The sequence below is a fragment of the Triticum aestivum genome, chromosome 7A, assembly GCF_018294505.1.
Source record: "Triticum aestivum cultivar Chinese Spring chromosome 7A, IWGSC CS RefSeq v2.1, whole genome shotgun sequence".
Lineage (NCBI taxonomy): Eukaryota > Viridiplantae > Streptophyta > Magnoliopsida > Poales > Poaceae > Triticum > Triticum aestivum.
Genome location: NC_057812.1, coordinates 474,277,228 through 474,296,991, shown reverse-complemented (window position 1 = coordinate 474,296,991; position 19,764 = coordinate 474,277,228). Strand labels below are relative to the sequence as shown.

The window sequence follows — 19,764 nt, the reverse complement described above, 5'->3', positions numbered from 1 at the left end:
TGTTCTGTGATATTGTGTTAAGGAAATCCATTCATAAGACATAAATTGCTCATATGTAACTGCTGACAACAATAGTTTGCATATCAATTCAATCAAATTGGGTCTCCGACGCCCTTATTTCAATCACACGAAGGAAGATACAGTCTTTATCAAAATAATAAATGCATGAAACCAGTGTGGGTGTGGATTTGATCATTGCCTCGAGCTGCTGAAGTGTCATCAGTGCAGGCAATCTTGGGCAGATTGTGCCATCGTCTTAGAACTTGGTAACGCGTGCCTTTGATTTTGCAGATGATTTTTCTTTGTTGTCTGCCTCTTCAAACCTGATATCTTCATCTTCTGAAAGGACCTCAATCTTCTCGCCGTGGGGCCCTGACTCGATCTTCTCATCAACATGGATGTGTCCGGTGGCGTTGATGACCTCTGAATCCTGCTTTGCTTTGCTCTTCTGTTTCTTGTTCCACATCCAAGCGTTGTGGTTTCCTGCTGTGGCTGTGCCCGACTCTTTGTCGACGGCCTCTGATTCCTTAACCACCTCTTGGAACTTGACGTCCTCGTCAACTGTCAGCCTGACGGCCTTGGATCCCCCAGGCCCTGACATGGCCGATTTGTGGACATGGACATGGTCGCTGAAGTTCAGTACCTCTGCCCTCCTTTCTGTCTTCCTCTTCTTTTTCTTGTGCAAGCAGAAGGCAGCTAGGCATGCAAGCAGGAGGAGCCCGCCTAGGGAGACGAACACCACGATGATGACCATGTGGTGTGGAGGGCTAGGTGGAGGTGTTGGCGGGCTGATATGTGGTGGAGGTGGGGCTAGTGGGCGTGGTGGAGGTGGGCGAATGGGCGGTGATGGTGGGGGTGGAGCACGACGAGGTGGCGGTGGTGAGGGTGGAGGTGGAGCACGGCGCGGCGGCGGCGGCGGTGGCGCACGCCGGGGTGGAGGTGGGGGCTGAGTTGGCGGAGGTGGAGCACGGCGTGGAGGAGGCTGGGTTGGTGGCGGGGGAGCACGGTGTGGAGGCGGCGGGGGTCGAATGGGTGGCGCAGGCTGCCGTGGTGGTGGTGGGGCTTGAGGGCGCGGCGGGGGTTGAACGGGTGGCGCAGGCTGTCGTGGCGGTGGCGGCGCTTGAGGGCGTGGCGGCGGCCTTGGACCGAAAGGGCTTGGTGGCGGCCTTGGACCGAAATTGTTTGGAGGAGCGTAGGTGTTGGGTGGAGGGAAGAAGGGGAAGGGGAAGCCGAGGCCTGGAGGGTTTGGGTTGAAAGCCATTGCCGGATGAGCTAGTTGATGATGCTCGCTCTGGGACAATGCGGCTGCTGCTGTAGGTGTAGTGAGAGGAGATGGTGCAGTGAGTTGTGGTGGTGAGCATGAGCATGCATGTGGTTATATATGTGCTTGTGTTGTGGGAGGGAAAGAGACGAGGAGTGTGATGTGGTTTGAAGATTTGAGTGACTTGGCTGCAATGCTACGGCTTGAGCTGGGGTACGTTGCTTCTAAACAATCCGTTCCTTGGCATCAAAGCCCATGTAGCTGGCCGGCGGCCCTTGCTCTTTTTTTTGCCACTTTGGTCCTCATTCGTAGATCCTAATGAAATCCTACCTACACAGCCACACTACACGCCGATATGTGTATCTATCATTCATGGCTTTATTACGAATTAGCGTAGCATATAGATCATCATCATCTTGTGTCCATGACAAAAAAGAAATAAAGAAAGATGAATGTATTGCTTGACTGAAGCTCTTCTGATAATTTCGGCCAAGTGGTTGCACCTAGATCATTCGATCTCCGTCCAGGTCCAGACGTTGTGCGCTGATGACATCCCATCAGCCTAACATCATCTCCTGCTACTGAAAGATATAGCTTGTAAGCATGCAAAAACCGCATATCAGATACTTGAGTGTGTTGCAAGGCCATCTTCCGAAAGGCCACGAATGGCACTATGCCCTCCAGGATTTCATGCACGATTCCTCACCTGTCCGAAGTTACAAAGCGACTCTGGCCGTGTGTATGTTCATATGTTGAGGCTGGGACAAGTCTTCCCCGATCTGAAACAGATCCGTTATAAAACGTGTGATTTTGGAAAGGAAGCGATCAGCGAGCACCCTTGCTACACCCCCAAGGAGCTCCTATTTCTGATAGGTGAATGCCGAGCTGAAACTGTGACGCTGATGTTTGGATGAAGATGGTCTAACTGACACGACAATTATTTCTGAACGTTTTGCTGAAGTTTACTTGAGAAATGGTATCTCAGGGCAGGGCATGTACTCAGATTTTATTTCTTTGACATTTTTCTCCCGCATTTCTACTTTACTTATCCTCAGTAAAGTTGCTCAACTATATCACGGTGAGTTGGCCTGTTTCATGATCTCTTGCAGTAATATAATGCAGAGGCAGAAGAAAAAAAGTAGTTAGTCGAACAATAAAAGGGGCACAAATTGATCAGACAAACGAAACGATCTGAATCCAGGGCCATGCAAAATCCAGGTTGAGAATCGGCTGGCGTCATGTTTTTTTGACAGCTCGGCTCATGTCATGTTTGTACGCATCACTTTATCTTTTTAGGTGAATCACTTGTTTTGTCTCGACACGAAATCGCGAACAGCAACTAAAAAAAAATCACGGACAGCTTGCTAAAAAACGAGGCAAGCCCCAGCTCAAAAAAGGTAAAAAAAGCGGCAAGCCCCACCTCATTTTTTTGAGCAAAAGCCAGAGCTCATAAAAAAGGAAAAACAAAGCGGCAAGCCCATCACAGTGGCACATCACTAATTACGTCTTCGGCCTGCTTGGCCCAGCTAACAGCATCGTACCCGAGTTTCAAAAAAGAAAAAACATCGTACCCCTAGGAAAAAAAGCTAACAGCATCGTCTTCCTTCCCGCCGGCCACCGCACGAACTTTGAGAGGACTCGGGAAGATCAGAACGATGAGCGGTAGCGCGTTCGACGCGTTCAAGTCGCGCGTGCCCGCGGCCTCCCCGGCACGCGCCGCCTACACCGCCGCACGCTCGAGGCCATGCGCCTCCGCCGCTGCCACCGCACCGTCGATCACCTCACCGCGGCCCCCTCCTCGCCTCCTCGGCATTCTTACCCATTTCAAGCGCCTCGTCGCCGTTGAGACCCAGGAGATGTACGACGCGCGGAGGCACGCCGACGAGCTGCGCCGCGCGCCCAGGCCGCCGCTCGTCGTATCGCACCATCCTCCGATGCCGACCGCGCAGTAGCCTCATCCACTCATTCTGGTAAGCTCCTTCCTCTATGGATTCTCGCTCTTCTCTCGTCTTCCCCATAAGAGAAGAAATGTCTTGATTGTCTTGACTGCTTGCGCGTGCGTTGTTTGATGCAATGCCTCCCCCAAAGGCCTGCTTCGATGAGACTATGGTTAATGTTTTTGGTGTTACCGTTTGGTACTTTGATCATCTGTTGGAGCAAATCACTTGATGTGTGCCCACAGCCGTGAAAACTCTACAAGATAGAACTCTGAATTCTTTAGTGTAATTGCTTGAAGCCATGAACTATGATATGCAAAAGTGCTGTAAGTTGGAGAATGCAACTGCTGAAATCGAGTTTAAACACGAGAATGTAATTCCAGAGTCTTCGCCGCAAGTTTAAACATGATTTAAATGCATCTTATTTCTGGTTATACACTTGTAAGCTTTTTTTTCTTCGAATGGGGGGGGGGGGGGGGGGGGGCTCCCCGGCCTCTGCATCAGAGTGATGCATACAACCATCTTATTAACCAAAAAATAAAATGTGCCAACAAGATTCCAAAGTCTCCAACTTAAAAAAAGAAAAGACAGCTCACACAGAGCCTAAAAGGCTAGAGACACAAACTAGCCAAGAGAAGACGCCACAACCGGCTGGCTAAAAATAGATAGGTAAACTAATTGCCTATCCTATTACATGACCGCCATCCAAACCGGTTGAAGATATGCCGAGCTACCATCTCCCAATGGATAGATCCAGTAACCAAATGCTCCCTGGCCTCCATCGGAGTGAGTAGCGACCACGAACGGATCGCTGCCGTGGCTCGGAAAATAACCTGCAAAAAATGAATACGTGATGTTCTGTTAAAAACCAAATCATTTATGCAATTCCAGATAGTCCACAGCAAAGCGCAAACTCCAACCCGAATATGTCTTGCTAAGTCAGGCTCAATCCCACTAAGACATGTCTCAAATAATGCGTTGACAGAATTCGGTGGAGTAATATTCAAAGCAATGTGGACCGTCCGCCAAAGGACTTTGGCAAACGGGCAACCAAGAAAGAGGCTTAATCGTCTCATCCCGATCACAAAAACTACACCTAGTAGGTCCTGTCCAATTACGCTTTATCAAGTTGTCTTTTGTTAAAATAACTTGTTTATGGACAAACCACATAAACACTTTTATTTTCAAAGGAACTTTGACATCCCAGACATTCTTGGAAGTTGGAATGGAGTTCGAATTAATAACATCAATATACATTGATTTAACTGTAAATACTCCAGACCTAGTCAGTTTCCAGCGTAATTCATCGGGTTGGTCAGAAAATTGAACCTCCATGAGTCTCCTAACTAGATGGAGCCATTCTTCCCAACGATTGCCCGCTAGCGATCGTCTAAACTGAATATTAAGGGGGATAGATTGAAATACCATTGCAACGAACACCTCACGTCGTTGAGCAATCCGATATAAAGACGGATATTGAATGGCCAAGGGTGAGTCGCCAAGCCAAGTATCCTCCCAGAAACGTGTACTAGCACCGTTTCCAATAACAAACCTCGTCCTATTGAACATTGATTGTTTGACTTTCATTAGTCCTTTCCAGAAAGGTGAGTCAGTCGGCCTGACTGTGACCTGGGACAATGTTTTAGTCTGGAGGTACTTGCTGCAAAGGATTTGCGCCCACATGGCCTCAGTCCCGGATGAGAGCTTCCACAGCCACTTACTAAGAAGGCATCTGTTCTTAACTTCAAGATTCTCAATACCAAGACCCCCTTGGTCTTTCGGTCGACAGATGATATCCCATTTAGCAAGCCGGTATTTTCTTTTAAGTTCACCACCATGCCAAAAGAAACGCGATCGATAGAAGTCCAGTCTTTTCCTAACACCAGCTGGGACCTCAAAGAACGATAAGAGGAACATAGGCATACTCGTGAGCACCAAATTTATCAAGATTAATCGGCCTCCATATGACATGAGCTTACCCTTCCAGCAACTCAGTTTCTTCTCAAATCGGTCCTCGATGCACTTCCATTCTCTGTTTGTCAGCTTACGATGGTGAATCGGAATACCTAGGTAGGAGAAGGGTAAAATCCCCAACTCGCACCCAAACAATTGCCTATAAGACTCCTATTCGTCTTTGGCTCTACCAAAGCAGAACAACTCGCTCTTATGAAAGTTAATCTTTAACCCGGTCAATTGTTCAAATAGGCATAACAACAGCTTCATATTTCTCGCCTTGGCCAAGTCATGCTCCATAAAGACGATTGTATCATCTGCGTACTGAAGGATGGATACACCTCCATCAACAAGATGAGGTACCAAGCCACCCACTTGACCATTCTCCTTAGCCCTTCCTACCAAAATTGCTAACATATCGACCACAATGTTAAACAAGATAGGGGACATCAGATCTCCTTGTCTTAGGCCTTTATGTGTCTAGAAATAATGACCTATATCGTCATTCACTTTAATTCCCACACTCCCTTTTTGCGTAAATGATTCGACCTGTCGGCGCCAGGCTTCATCAAAACCTTTCATACGCAATGCCTGTTGGAGGAATGGACATTTGACCTTATCGTACGCTTTCTCGAAATCCACCTTAAAAATTACTCCATCTAATTTTTTGGAGTGGATTTCATGGAGCGTTTCATGAAGGACCGGCATGAAAGCAGTTTGGGATTGTTGCACCACAGAATGCGCAATCTGTGTGAGCCTATTAGTCCCGACCTTGGTGCAGATTTTGAAACTAACATTGAGGAGGCAGATTGGTCTGAACTGCTCAATTCTCACAGCATCCGTTTTCTTAGGGAGCAATGTGATAGTTCCAAAATTCAAGTGAAATAATTGAAGCTGTCCAGAGAACAGATCATGAAACATAGGTAACAAATCCCCTTTAATAATGTACCAACACTTTTTATAGAACTCGACCGGGAACCCATCCGGTCCGGGAGCCTTATTGTTTTTCATTTGTGCAATAGCATCAAACGCCTCCTTCTCTGAAAACGGGGCAACCAGGATATCATTACAGGCAGCAGATAATTGAGGCACATCCCCAGTCCTGGACTCATCGAGGGAGACACAATTATCCTCCGGAGGTCCAAATAACTGCCTATAATACTCGGTAATATATGTTTTTAGATTATCCTGTCCTAAAATAGTGCCCTCATCTTGTTCAAGTTGAAAGATTCGCTTCTTTCTGTGCTTACCATTGGCAATCAAGTGAAAGAATTGAGTATTCGCGTCCCCTTCGACCACTTTGCGGACCTTAGCTCGCAAAGCCCACTTCAACTCTTCTTCGCGGAGAAGTTCTTTCAACCTCTTCTCCGCCTCAGTTTTAACCTGGAGCTCAGCTGGCAGCAAAATCGCGGATTCGTCTTTTATGTCCAAGGCCTGTATAAGAGAAAGGAGCCTCTCCTTCTCAATCTTATACACCCCACTGAGGTGCTTAGCCCAACTCCGTAAGAAACTTCTCAAATGCCTAATCTTATTCTGCCAACGCTCGACCGCCGTCCTACCTCCTACACCCTTAGCCCATTCTCTGTGTAACGCCTCGGACACACCCGCCGGTGGTCGTTACTCCTGGTGGGATCTAGACTGGCCCCACAGATCAATACTAGTCTTTTCTGCGCACTTTGTCCTCACTCATGCGCACCCGGGAGCAACTTCCCGGTCGGTCACCCATCCTGACACTACTCCAAGTTGAGCACGCTTAACTTTGGAGTTCTGTCCGAATGGGCTACCGGAAAAGAAGGAATTCCTTATTGATATGAGTAGTCTATCATCCCTAATAAGCCAGGCCATCACATACACCCCCACTCAGAGGAACCGACGTCCTCGTTGGGCCACAGGAACGTTCCCTCTTGGCACAACCGTCTGTGCACCCAGTCCGGTACATGTGCCATGCCGTGTGCCACGACGGGTCACAAACGTCATGAACAACATGACCGCGCACCTGTCTGCAACCATCCGTGTAACCGCGAGGATTGGCTCTGATACCAACTTGTAACGCCCCGGACACACCCGCCGGTGGTCGTTACTCCTGGTGGGATCTAAACTGGCCCCATAGATCAATACTAGTCTTTTCTGCGCACTTTGTCCTCACTCATGCGCACCCGGGAGCAACTTCCCGGTCGGTCACCTATCCTGACACTACTCCAAGCTGAGCACGCTTAACTTTGGAGTTCTGTCCGAATGGGCTACCGGAAAAGAAGGAATTCCTTATTGATATGAGTAGTCTATCATCCCTAATAAGCCAGACCATCACACCCTGGCAATCAGGTCTAAGAACCCCTCACGTTCAAACTAGGCCATCTCGAATGAGAAGGTGTTTTTGTTTCCCACGTGGTTCGGCTCCCCTGAGTCCATGAACAAGGGTGTGTGATCGGATATTCCCCGCGAGAGAGCTTGCACCGTGACAAGAGGGAATTTCTGTTCCCACTCCACGCTCACGAGAACTCGATCAAGCTTTTCGTATGTCGGGTTTGGCAAAGCATTAGCCCAGGTAAACTTTCTACCAGAAAGCTCTATCTCCCTGAGATCCAAGCTTTCAATAATGGTATTGAACATAAACGACCACCTGCCGTCAAAGTTTTCATTATTTTTCTCCTCTCTCCTCCTAATGATATTGAAATCACCCCCGACCAAAATTGGAAGCTGCTCGGACCCACAGATTCGAACAAGGTCCGCCAGAAACTCCGGTTTAAGCTCGGGCTGTGCGGCACCATAAACCGCCACCAAAGCCCAGTTGAAACCATCAACTTTAGACCTAACTCGAAACTTTACCGCGAAGTCGCCCATCACTACACTTCGGACTTCAAGCGAATCGCATCTCACACCCAGCAAGATACCACCCGATCTTCCTCGCGGAGGGAGGCAATGCCAATCGAAATCAACACCACCTGCAAGAGAGGATAGAAACTGAGGCGCAAAATTATCTCTACCGGTTTCCGATAGAGCAATAAAATCTAACCGATGTTCCAGAAAGTCTCAGCAAGAAACCTTCTTTTAGCCAAGTCTTTCAGACCTCTGCTATTCCAAAAGATTCCTTTCATATTTCGTCATGAATTTTTTTAGTAATCCGAATCCTAGCACTCCTACGAACTGCAGAATCGGGATAAATCTTCCGTTTCCACTTACGCTTTGGTTTACTAGGCTCTGTCGCCCGGTCCTCATAACCGGGCTCAACGGAACTAACAGCGGCAATATCTAGGGGCACATCATCGTCCTCAGACTCTTGTAAGCTAACTAACTTTCAAAGCTAATTGCTCCATACGATGGGCTGATAGAGGCTCTTTTCTAAATTTTGTGGCTACTATACGTAGGCATATGAAATGTTCTATGCTTAAATAATCTCATGAAGTTAACATAGAACACATTGCACACTAGATCTGAATGACTACCTTGTAAAATTTGGATAGTTTGTGTCAGATGTTTGATGCAAACATCTTAAAAAGTGATGTACATGACTGCTGGCCATCACTAAAAATGTGTGAATAAGTTTCATACATCTTGTTGTGAACTAGACATTTGCTGAAATCTTTAGTTGATGATAAATTTTCTTTTAATTATTTGGGGTTCTTCGGATTATCCTGGTTTAATGCGTGGTTGCTTCAATGAGATCTCCTGATTCGTGTGTGAAAAAAGCATGGCATTAATATGGTAGAACAGAACTGAAAAAAATGCGCATTAGGTCAGATGAAAAAACAGAAGTGCAGCCAGTGAAATGTCATTTCAGACAACTTCTTTTTTTGACAAAGATTTCAGACAACTTCTATTATTGACGAATGACATTGAGACAATATATGAGCGTTAGAGTACGTAATGGGCCTAATGGGCCCGTTAGTCTTAGGGTTAATTAGAGATAAGAGTCGCTTGCTTAGGGGTCAAGTAAGCCTTGCTTGGGAGTCAAGTAAACCTCTTTATATAAAGAGAGGAGATGTATCAATCTAATCAAGCAAGAATTAAGAAGGAAATCCCTTCTCTCTTGCCCGGCCGTGGGCAAAAAGGCCCCCGGCCGGCCCTCTCGCGCCCTCCTTCCAGCAGCGCCATAACAATGAGAAAGAAGTGCAGCCAGAGGAATGTCATTTACCACTTCTATTCTTGACAAATGACATCGAGACAAGATATATTTGAAACATTGATAAATTTTGGGAGTATGACTAGGAGTGTTTGCAAAGATCGGAATATATCAAGTTACTAACATAGTTATTGCAAGTCACTCTTGTAGTAAACAATCATTTTCTTTGAGTGCGCAAAGCTGGGATAATCTTTACTTACATATTTTATGAGTTGTAACTATATAATGTTGAAGGCATGCTCTTGAAGGAATGTATAGGATAGAAAGAAGTAGCAAGACCAATAATATTGTAGGCTAGCTGACCCTTCTGAAAAAGGGACATGTACATACAGCGAATACATCAGTTACCGGACATTCTGTTCATCAGTGCTGATGGCATGCCGATTAGAACCCAAACGGTTGAGAAGGAGATGGATCGTCATCCCGAGGTGCTCTGACCATTCGACCTCAGGAGCCATCCTAGTGCAGTTGGAAATCAGAGTCCTAATTCAGTTTTTGTTCTCTTGCATTATGTTTACATCTTTGCTTGGCTTTACGTTTATATTCCATGACATCATTGGAGTGAGAACTTGCATTGGTTAAACAAAAGATATACATAGATTTAAAGTTTTCAATTTGTGAGTTTATCTATAGCAGTAACAATTGTAGTGATCAAATTTCCCATGCATCTTAGGAGACGTGAGAGCAGAAAGACACCGATTTTGAGGTGCCATGGGGTCCAATTTGCTGAAATTTTCTGAAGTGCCATGGTCTTCTCTAAATTAATCGAACCATCAGAAACTGTAATATGAATTTCTTGTGTGCTGTCTATTCCATGCACACCAAAGGGAATCACTAGGTTGTATGGTAATCGCCAAGTGGCAATAACTGCTTGCTTGAGTTTTCAAAGTGAAACTCCATTTTAGCATTGGAATGATATAATTGTTGTTTTGATATGGGCCAGTTTTGGTACCAAAAAAAAAGGTGCTGTTTAGCTGTTAACATTCGGCCTATACTTGCAAGATATGTTCCAGCCCAACAAACCTGAAGAATGCTATAAAATGGAAAGAATTGAAGGGTGGTCCTCGGCCGGTTTTCAATGAACACAGCCCCAAAGAAGACAAGTACCATATGCATATGGTCCATGGAACATGTAGTACGATTAAAAAGGCAGCCATGGATTTCACCTAGCGATATATGTAGAAAGAAAGAAAGGCGGGTGCCAATGTTGCCAATTCCAGGAGCCTGGAAAGGAGAAATGATGGTTTGTCTATGCAGCAAAGCAACTCTCTCAGTACAGCCAGGTAACGCTGGGTGCGGTGCGTCTTTCGTTCCTCGTTTCAGCTTGCTTGGGCGATGTCAGGCCAGGCTCTGCTACTTTTGATTAGCCCGATCGAGCTGTGCGATTTGGAGTCCCCGAATTTAAATGCCACCAAAAGGCCTCACAATCAATAACGGAAGGGAAGGTCTGACTATGTGTGCTGTCCTTTCTGCGCTCAATAAGGTATGTATTTTTTTTATCTTTATCGGCATGTCTTTCCTTCCTTAATTTGCAACGGCTTCTGACTACTGAATCTCTGAACGGAAGCGAACACATGGCAATGTCGTCGATCCATGGGGATGCCGGCACATTTATGAGAGCGATCGAGATTGAAGCCTAGTGAGAGTATCCAGAGCTACAAAAATCAAATTTCAAAATTTGTAAAAATTCCATTTTTGGGTGTGGATGTTCGCACCACATGTTTTTACTATGCTCAAAATTTTCAAATCCAAACTCAACCTATACATATAAAAACAAAAAAAAAGACAAATCTGGATGTGAATAATGTCTTTTTATTACGACACTACTATTCTCGAAACAAGCTTTCTCCCTGCTTTTATATATAAAAAGCAACAACCAAAGTACATGGCCAATGTGCTCACTGGACCCTCATATAAAGCAGATCAAAAGATACAACATGAGCCAAGTACTGAACATCCCCTAAAACTCTTTGCGGATGGTACGAGAGATCTCCTTATTTGCGACTCAGGGGCTGCATCGTATTTCGGACCCCCCAGCTCAGCAAAGTACAAGTAAGGGGGGCTGCATTCGTGCTACATAGACCTTCAGCCGTTCAACAAAAACAAAGGCAAAAGGCCAGCAGGCTTACAGCCTAATCTAGTCGCTCGAGTCCAGACATGTCTTAATGTATGCAGAGAACCGATCCAGAGCTCGCTTTTTTCCAGCTCTACGAGCTCCCCACCTTGGGATGCCTTTTGATAATATCTTGCAGGGGACAGACCCCGGCAGTTATTCAGCCTCCTTGACAACCTCTTGCAGGAACAACTGTGGATTCATACTTCCAGTCGGTGGCCTCACAATCGACTAGAGGTTGGTATTTGGGTGGTGAGCCCGGACGCCGGCCAAAGCTTGACGCGGTCCCTCGAAGGCCGTCGAGTAGACCCAGTCCTCCAGCCGATTGGAGAAATCCCCAAGCAACTCAAGGACGACCTCGAGGTCGGAGGACAGGCGCGGATCACCAGCAAATAAGGTCCCAATAGCAATCCCCAGCGCAGTAGTCATCTACTCCGCCACCGCCGTGACCTCTCGAACCTGCTCCTCTGCATCTTCAATCTGGATGGCCGACAACGGAGCTACACAAGACAAGCACAGAGCGACGGTATGGGAAGAGCTCAGGAATGTACCACCAGATACAAGGGATCTAGTCAGACATTGAAAGTGCTACTTATCAATTAGAGGGGATGGTGAATAGACAATTTTTATGAATGTCTTAGAAACAGGCATGCAGAAACAACACAATAACTGAACATGATACATCAGAAGATAAACTACATTAGGAATACTGACATAACCACACAATTGAACTGAGAAGTGAAAGCAGACAACCAAGGGGAGATGGCGCCCGAAGGCTCTGGCGACGTTGCTGGCGAGCCGGCGGCTCCGCCGCCGCCTCCGCCTCGGTCCCCTCCTTCGTGTGCAGCCCGCCCGCCGATGACCCCCTCGCATGCCCCGTCGCCGACTCCCCCCGCCGCCCTGTCGCCTGTGGTCTGGGCGGACCTCGCCGAGGCTGACGACATCGCCGCGGGGCTCCCCGTGATTTGCCGGGACCGCGTTCCTCCCAAGGCCCCTGCCCGGGTGCCACGACTCGACTCCGCCGGTAGCCTTACTCCCAGGGGTGGGAGTTCGGCCGCCCGCGGGTCCACCCGGCGCCGGCGCCGGCCTTTGAGCTCGTCTCAGGCGGTGGATGGGCAAGGTGCCTCCTTGGGATCGGGGTCTCGTAGCCGGGGGCGCCGCGCTGGCGGATGAGGCGTCGCTGGCCGCGCCGACCGCGGCCCTGCGAGTTCCTGCTAGAGAGCTGCTGTCCCGGCTTCGTCCTCCTCTGCTCCAGCCTGCCCATCGACATCAACTTCGTTGGAGCTCTCGACTGTGCTCTTCCGGCGCTGCCCCTTCCGTCCCTTCATCTCCGCGTTCGGCGCCTCCGTCCCTCCGCCTCCTGGAGTCCAGTGTGCCCCGGCCTGGCTTCGCCGCCCCCGTCCTGCCCCGCCGGCGGCCACTGCGGCGGCGCTCGGGGAAACCCTTGCCCCTCGCTTGGTCGCCCCGGGGCTGTCGTACCGGGCCGCATTGGTCGCGGGCTGTCCCGCGGGCCGCGCCTTAGGGCCCATCCCGAGTGCTTCGGCCACCGGGCCGCCCAGTGGGGTGAGGGTCTTGGCCGCTCTGTGGGCCGGTCCCCTGGGCCGGTCTCGCCCCCCGCGGCCGCTGGGCCGTGCTCCTCTGTGGGCTTTGGCCCGATCCGGCGCTCCATATGGCCTCCTCTAGGGTTTCCCCGTCAACCCGTTCCCAACCCCGCGCCTCCTGCTCCCCACCCCGACGCGCCTCCCGCCGCACCTCGTTGTCCTCTGCTTGCCGGCGCCCCCGGTCCCCTTGCGACCTCCCCTCCTCCCCCGCCGGCCATGCCCCGGGAATGGGAAGATGACGCGGGCCGCCCCAAACGCCGCGCGGATGACCGCCGCGACCCCCAAGGTCCTCCCCTGACGGTCCCGGCGGGAGGTCGATCTCCGGCAACGACTTTCCTCCCGCCCGGCCCGGCGGTCCCCCGTCCGCGATTCTCGCCGCTCCTCCCCTGCCTTGCCCGCCGGTCTCCTGTGCGCGACGACCGCCGCTCCCGTTCCCCGACGCGCCGCTCGTCCCCTCGGGCGGACTCGCGGGACCACGGCAGGTCGCCGGCTAAGGAGGCCCGACAATCTTCCCGGCGGCGGTCCTCCTCCCTGTCGCGCCGTCGGGACCGTTCCCCCTCCCCTCCCCATTAGTAGCCCCTCACCATCGCCACCAACGCCTTGGCTGCTTGCCGCCATCAACCCCCGCACAACCAAGCTGCGTTCCCTCCCTCCAACGGAGGCAATGGGAACCGGGGGTGCCAGTGCGCCAAGAAGAAGAAGGGTCCCCCTCGCCCCCCGGCCTCCGCCACCACCGCCGCCGCGTCGGCTCCACCTCCGGTCACCGACTCCGCCTCGGACGGTCCGCTGTGCTTCAATTGCGGCCTGACCTGACACTTCCAGGTGGCCTGCCCCAACCCACCAAGGTGCTACCTTTGCAAGGACTTCGGTCACCCCGCGATTCTCTGCCCGGATCGCCCGGAGGAGATCATGATGTACGGCCACGGCATCGAGGTGCTGGAGGTCCCCCCTTCCCCCTCGCTCCTGGCACTTGTGTCTGTTGTGGGCGAGGGCGTCGCTACCCCGGAGATGATCGAGGCCGAGCTCAACCACTTGTGCAGGTGCAAGTGGGATTGGCAAGTAACATCCACCTCTGCCAACGCCTTCACGGTGATCTTCCCCGACGCCCTGAGCATGGGATACTGCACCCGCAGTGGCAACATCACCTTGGCCCTCAACGGGCTAGTGGTGAACATCTCCAAGCCGAGGTGGGATCCCAAGGCCGTGGCGGTTCTGGACACTGCTTGGCTCCTCATCGCCGGCCTACCAGATGTGGCCTGGTCTGAGCGTGTCATTCGTAGTATGTCCAAGATCCTGGGCAAGGTGGTGGTGGTCAACGAGCTCTCTCTGCGCAAGGAGGAGGAGGTCCGGGTCAAGGTGAAGTGCCTGGACTCCTCCAAGCTCCGCACGACGATTCGGGTCTTCTTCAACGACGACGATTACGACCTCAAGATCTGCCCTGAGCCCCCGAACCACATCGGCCGTCCCCGCTACTCCGATGATAGCCACCAGGGGGCGGCCCAGCTGATGCCGATGACTCCCACCACAGACGGTCCCGCCACTCCCACCTCGACGACCCTGAGGATGATGAGGACCTGTCGAAGCACTCCCGCTCCCTGTCCCGCAAGCCCGTCCACCCATCTTCGGGTCGTGGCGGCTTTGGGGCTGGGAGCACTAGGGTGTCGGCCGCTGACCTCGCGGTCGCTCTCCGTCTGGCCACCCCCCCGGTCGCGCCCTCTCCTCCTCCGTCGGAGTCGGCCAGTGACATCTCCAATGTGGGCCTGCTCGTCGTGCCGCCTTCGTCGCCTCGCTCTCCATCCACCGTCTCCGCCCTTCGCCCCGCGCCGTCGGCCTGGAGCCCCCGTCCCCCCTGGTCCGACCTCCCCGGTCCCCATGGGTGGCGACGGAGGTGCTCTCCTCTCCACGCTTTCTCCAACCCTCCCACCCGCGGGGGACGCGTCCGACGACACCCTGGAGCTCCTCGCCCCGCTTCCCCCGCTGGTGGCCTCCGATGGCCTCCTCGCCTCTCCAGGCTCTCCGTCCGTGGCGGTGGTCGTGGTCGTGACCACTGCGGTCTCCGTGCACCCCCACTGATTGTGGCATACGCCAGGCGGCCCCGCTCCTCCTCGACGCCGGTGACTACGTCCCGCCGGAGCACCCGCCTTGATGCGGTCCGTCCGGCGGATTCTCTGGCTCCGTCCATCACCGAGCGTACTGAGCTCTGGGCGGCGGCCCGGAACCTTGAGCCAGGTGTGGATCCCGCCCTTCCCAATTCTTCTAGCCGTTCCTTTTCCGCGCTTGAGGCCGTCCCTCTTGGCCACCTCGCCAAGGTGGCCACTGACTCGGCCATCATCTTCAGGGGGAAGTTGGTCCCCCCTTAGAGCAGATTGCGGCCATTAGGGCCCGCGAGATCTTAGATGGCAAGCTGGATGAAACCCGGGCTCGCCTCCTTCGCCATCCCGAGGAATCGACCGCCACTCCCGCGGTTCGGGCTCCTCGAGTGGCCGACGAGGTGATCCGTGGGCGCACCCGCTCTCGCACAGCTGCTCTCCGCGCGCTAAGCGCATTTCGTGTCCTGGGGTCAAGTAGCCCCCCGATCGGGGTTTAGATGCGGGCCCTTTTATGGAACATCCACGACTTCATCCATGATGGTCGATGCCGCCAACTCATCGAGTACATGCGTGATGAACATGTTGGGGAACATAGTAATTTCAAAATTTTTCCTACGCACACGAAAGATCATGGTGATGCATAGCAAGGAGAGGGGAGAGTGTTGTCCACGTACCCTCGTAGACCGAAAGCGGAAGCGTTAGCACAACGCGGTTGATGTAGTCGTACGTCTTCACGATCCGACCGATCAAGTACCGAACGTATGACACCTCCGAGTTCAGCACACGTTCAGCCCGATGACGTCCCTCAAACTCCGATCCAGCCGAGTGTTGAGGGAGAGTTTCGTCAGCACGACGGCGTGGTGACGATGTTGATGTTCTACCGACGCAGGGCTTTGCCTAAACACCGCTACAGTAATATCGAGGTGGACTATGGTGGAGGGGGGCACCGCACACGGCTAAAAGATCAAACGATCAGTTGTTGTGTCTATGGGGTGCCCCCTGCCCCCGTATATAAAGGAGCAAGGGGGGGGGGTGCGGCCGGCTAGGGAGGAGGCGCGCCAGGAGGAGTCCTACTCCTACCGGGAGTAGGACTCCCTCCTTTCCTAGTTGGGTTAGGACTTGGGGGGGGGGAGAGTGGAGGAGAAGAAGGAAGGGGGGGGGGGTGCCACCCCTCTCCTTGTCCTATTCGGACTGGGGGGAGGGGCGCGCAGCCCAGCCCTAGCCGCCTCTCCTCTCTTCCACCTAGGCCCACTAAGGCCCATTAAGTCCCAGGGGGGTTTCGGTAACCTCCCGGTACTCCGGTAAAATCCCGATTTCACCCGGAACACTTTCGATATCCAAACATAGGCTTCCAATATATCAATCTTCATGTCTCAACCATTTTGAGACTCCTCGTCATGTCCGAGATCACATCCGGGACTCCGAACAACCTTCGGTACATCAAAACATATAAACTCATAATATAACCGTCATCGAAACTTTAAGCGTGCGGACCCTACGGGTTCGAGAACTATGTAGACATGACCGAGACATGTCTCCGGTCAATAACCAATAGCGGAACCTGGATGCTCATATTGGCTCCCACATATTCTACGAAGATCTTTATCGGTCAGACCGCATAACAACATACGTTGTTCCCTTTGTCATCGGTATGTTACTTGCCCGAGATTCGATCGTCGGTATCTCAATACCTAGTTCAATCTCGTTACCGGCAAGTCTCTTTACTCGTTCTGTAATACATCATCCGCAACTAACTCATTAGTAGCAATGCTTGCAAGGCTTAAGTGATGTGCATTACCGAGAGGGCCCAGAGATACCTCTCCGACATCAGAGTGACAAATCCTAATCTCGAAATACGCCAACCCAACAAGTACCTTTGGAGACACCTGTAGAGCACCTTTATAATCACCCAGTTACGTTGTGACGTTTGGTAGCACACAAAGTGTTCCTCCGGTAAACGGGAGTTGCATAATCTCATAGTCATAGGAACATGTATAAGTTATGAAGAAAGCAATAACAACATACTAAACGATCGGGTGCTAAGCTAACGGAATGGGTCATGTCAATCACATCATTCTCCTAATGATGTGACCCCGTTAATCAAATGGCAACTCATGTATATGGTTAGGAAACATAACCATCTTTGATCAACGAGCTAGTCAAGTAGAGGCATACTAGTGACAATCTGTTTGTCTATGTATTCACACATGCATTATGTTTCCGGTTAATACAATTCTAGTATGAATAATAAACATTTATCATGATAAAAGGAAATAAATAATAACTTTGTTATTGCCTCTAGGGCATATTTCCTTCAGTCTCCCACTTGCACTAGAGTCAATAATCTAGATTACACAGTAATGATTCTAACACCCATGGAGCCTTGGTGCTGATCATGTTTTGCTCGTGGAAGAGGCTTAGTCAATGGGTCTGCAACATTCAGATCCGTATGTATCTTGCAAATTTCTATGTCTCCCACCTGGACTAAACCCCGGATGGAATTGAAGCGTCTCTTGATGTGCTTTGGCTCTCTTGTGAAATCTGGATTCCTTTGCCAAGGCAATAGCACCAGTATTGTCACAAAAGATTTTCATTGGACCCGATACACTAGGTATGACACCTAGATCGGATATGAACTCCTTCATCCAGACTCGTTCATTTGTTGCTTCCGAAGCAGCTATGTACTCCGCTTCACATGTAGATCCCGCCACAACGCTTTGTTTAGAACTGCACCAACTGACAGCTCCACCGTTCAATGTAAACATGTATCCGGTTTGCGATTTAGAATCGTCCGGATCAGTGTCAAAGCTTGCATCAACGTAATCGTTTACGATGAGCTCTTTGTCACCTCCATAAACAAGAAACATATCCTTAGTCCTTTTCAGGTTTTTAAGGATGTTCTTGACCGCTGTCCAGTGATCCACTCCTGGATTACTTTGGTACCTCCCTGCTAGACTTATAGCAAGGCACACATCAGGTCTGGTACACAGCATTGCATACATGATAGAGCCTATGGCTGAAGCATAGGGAACACCTTTCATTTTCTCTCTATCTTCTGTAGTGGTCGGGCATTGAGTCTTACTCAACTTCACACCTTGTAACATAGGCAAGAACCCTTTCTTTGCTTGATCCATTTTGAACTTCTTCAAAACTTTGTCAAGGTATGTGCTTTGTGAAAGTCCAATTAAGCGTCTTGATCTATCTCTATAGATCTTGATGCCCAATATATAAACAGCTTCACCGAGGTCTTTCATTGAAAAACTCTTATTCAAGTATCCCTTTATGCTATCAAGAAATTCTATATCATTTCCAATCAACAATATGTCATCCACATATAATATTAGAAATGCTGCAGAGCTCCCACTAACTTTCTTGTATATACAGGCTTCTCCAAAAGTTTGTATAAAACCAAATGCTTTGATCACACTATCAAAGCGTTTATTCCAACTCCGAGAGGCTTGCACCAGTCCATAAATGGATCGTTGGAGCTTGCGCACTTTGTTAGCTCCCTTTGGATCGACAAAACCTTCTGGTTGCATCATATACAACTCTTCTTCCAGAAATCCATTCAGGAATGCAGTTTTGACATACATCTGCCAAATTTCATAATCATAAAATGCGGCAATTGCTAACATGATTCGGACAGACTTAAGCATCGCTACGGGTGAGAAAGTCTCATCGTAGTCAATCCCTTGAACTTGTCGAAAATCTGTCGCAACAAGTCGAGCTTTGTAGACAGTAACATTACCGTCAGCATCAGTCTTCTTCTTGAAGATCCATTTATTCTCAATTGCTTGACGATCATCGGGCAAGTCAACCAAAGTCCACACTTTGTTCTCATACATGGATCCCATCTCAAATTTCATGGCCTCAAGCCATTTTGCAGAATCTGGGCTCACCATCGCTTCTTCATAGTTCGTAGGTTCATCATGATCTAGTAGCATGACTTCCAGAACAGGATTACCGTACCACTCTGGTGCGGATCTTACTCTGGTTGATCTACGAGGTTCAGTAGCAACTTGATCTGAAGTTTCATAATCATCATCATTAACTTCCTCACTAATTGGTGTAGGCGTCACAGAAACCGGTTTCTATGATGAACTACTTTCCAATAGTGGAGCGGGTATAGTTACCTCATTAAGTTCTACTTTCCTCCCACTCACTTCTTTCGAGAGAAACTCCTTCTCTAGAAAGGATCCATTCTTAGCAACGAATGTCTTGCCTTCGGATCTGTGATAGAAGGTGTACCCAACAGTCTCCTTTGGGTATCCTATGAAGACACATTTCTCCGATTTGGGTTCTAGCTTATCAGGTTGAAACTTTTTCACATAAGCATCGCAGCCCCAAACTTTCATAAACGACAACTTTGGTTTCTTGCCAAACCACAGTTCATAAGGCGTCGTCTCAATGGATTTCGATGGTGCCCTATTTAATGTGAATGCGGCCGTCTCTAAAGCATATCCCCAAAATGATATCGGTAAATCTGTAAGAGACATCATAGTGAAGGAAATATGCCCTAGAGGCAATAATAAAGTTATTATTTATTTCCTTATATCATGATAAATGTTTATTATTCATGCTAGAATTGTATTAACCGGAAACATAATACATGTGTGAATACATAGACAAACAGTATGTCACTAGTATGCCTCTACTTGACTAGCTCGTTGAATCAAAGATGGTTAAGTT

At 49.9% G+C, this 19,764-nt stretch overlaps 1 protein-coding gene and 1 pseudogene across 1 annotated transcript; one reads left to right on the top strand and one right to left on the bottom strand.

Moving 5' to 3' along the window:
• Window positions 1-34: 34 nt before the first annotated feature.
• On the bottom strand, window positions 35-1,388 carry LOC123147639 (protein TRACHEARY ELEMENT DIFFERENTIATION-RELATED 7A). The gene has a single exon (XM_044566902.1). It carries the CDS (start codon window positions 1,259-1,261, stop codon window positions 257-259), a length of 1,005 nt encoding a protein of 334 aa, XP_044422837.1. The 5' UTR covers window positions 1,262-1,388; the 3' UTR covers window positions 35-256.
• Window positions 1,389-2,916: 1,528 nt separating this feature from the next.
• Window positions 2,917-3,358, top strand: LOC123154936 (uncharacterized; annotated as a pseudogene).
• The last annotated feature ends 16,406 nt before the right edge of the window (window positions 3,359-19,764 follow it).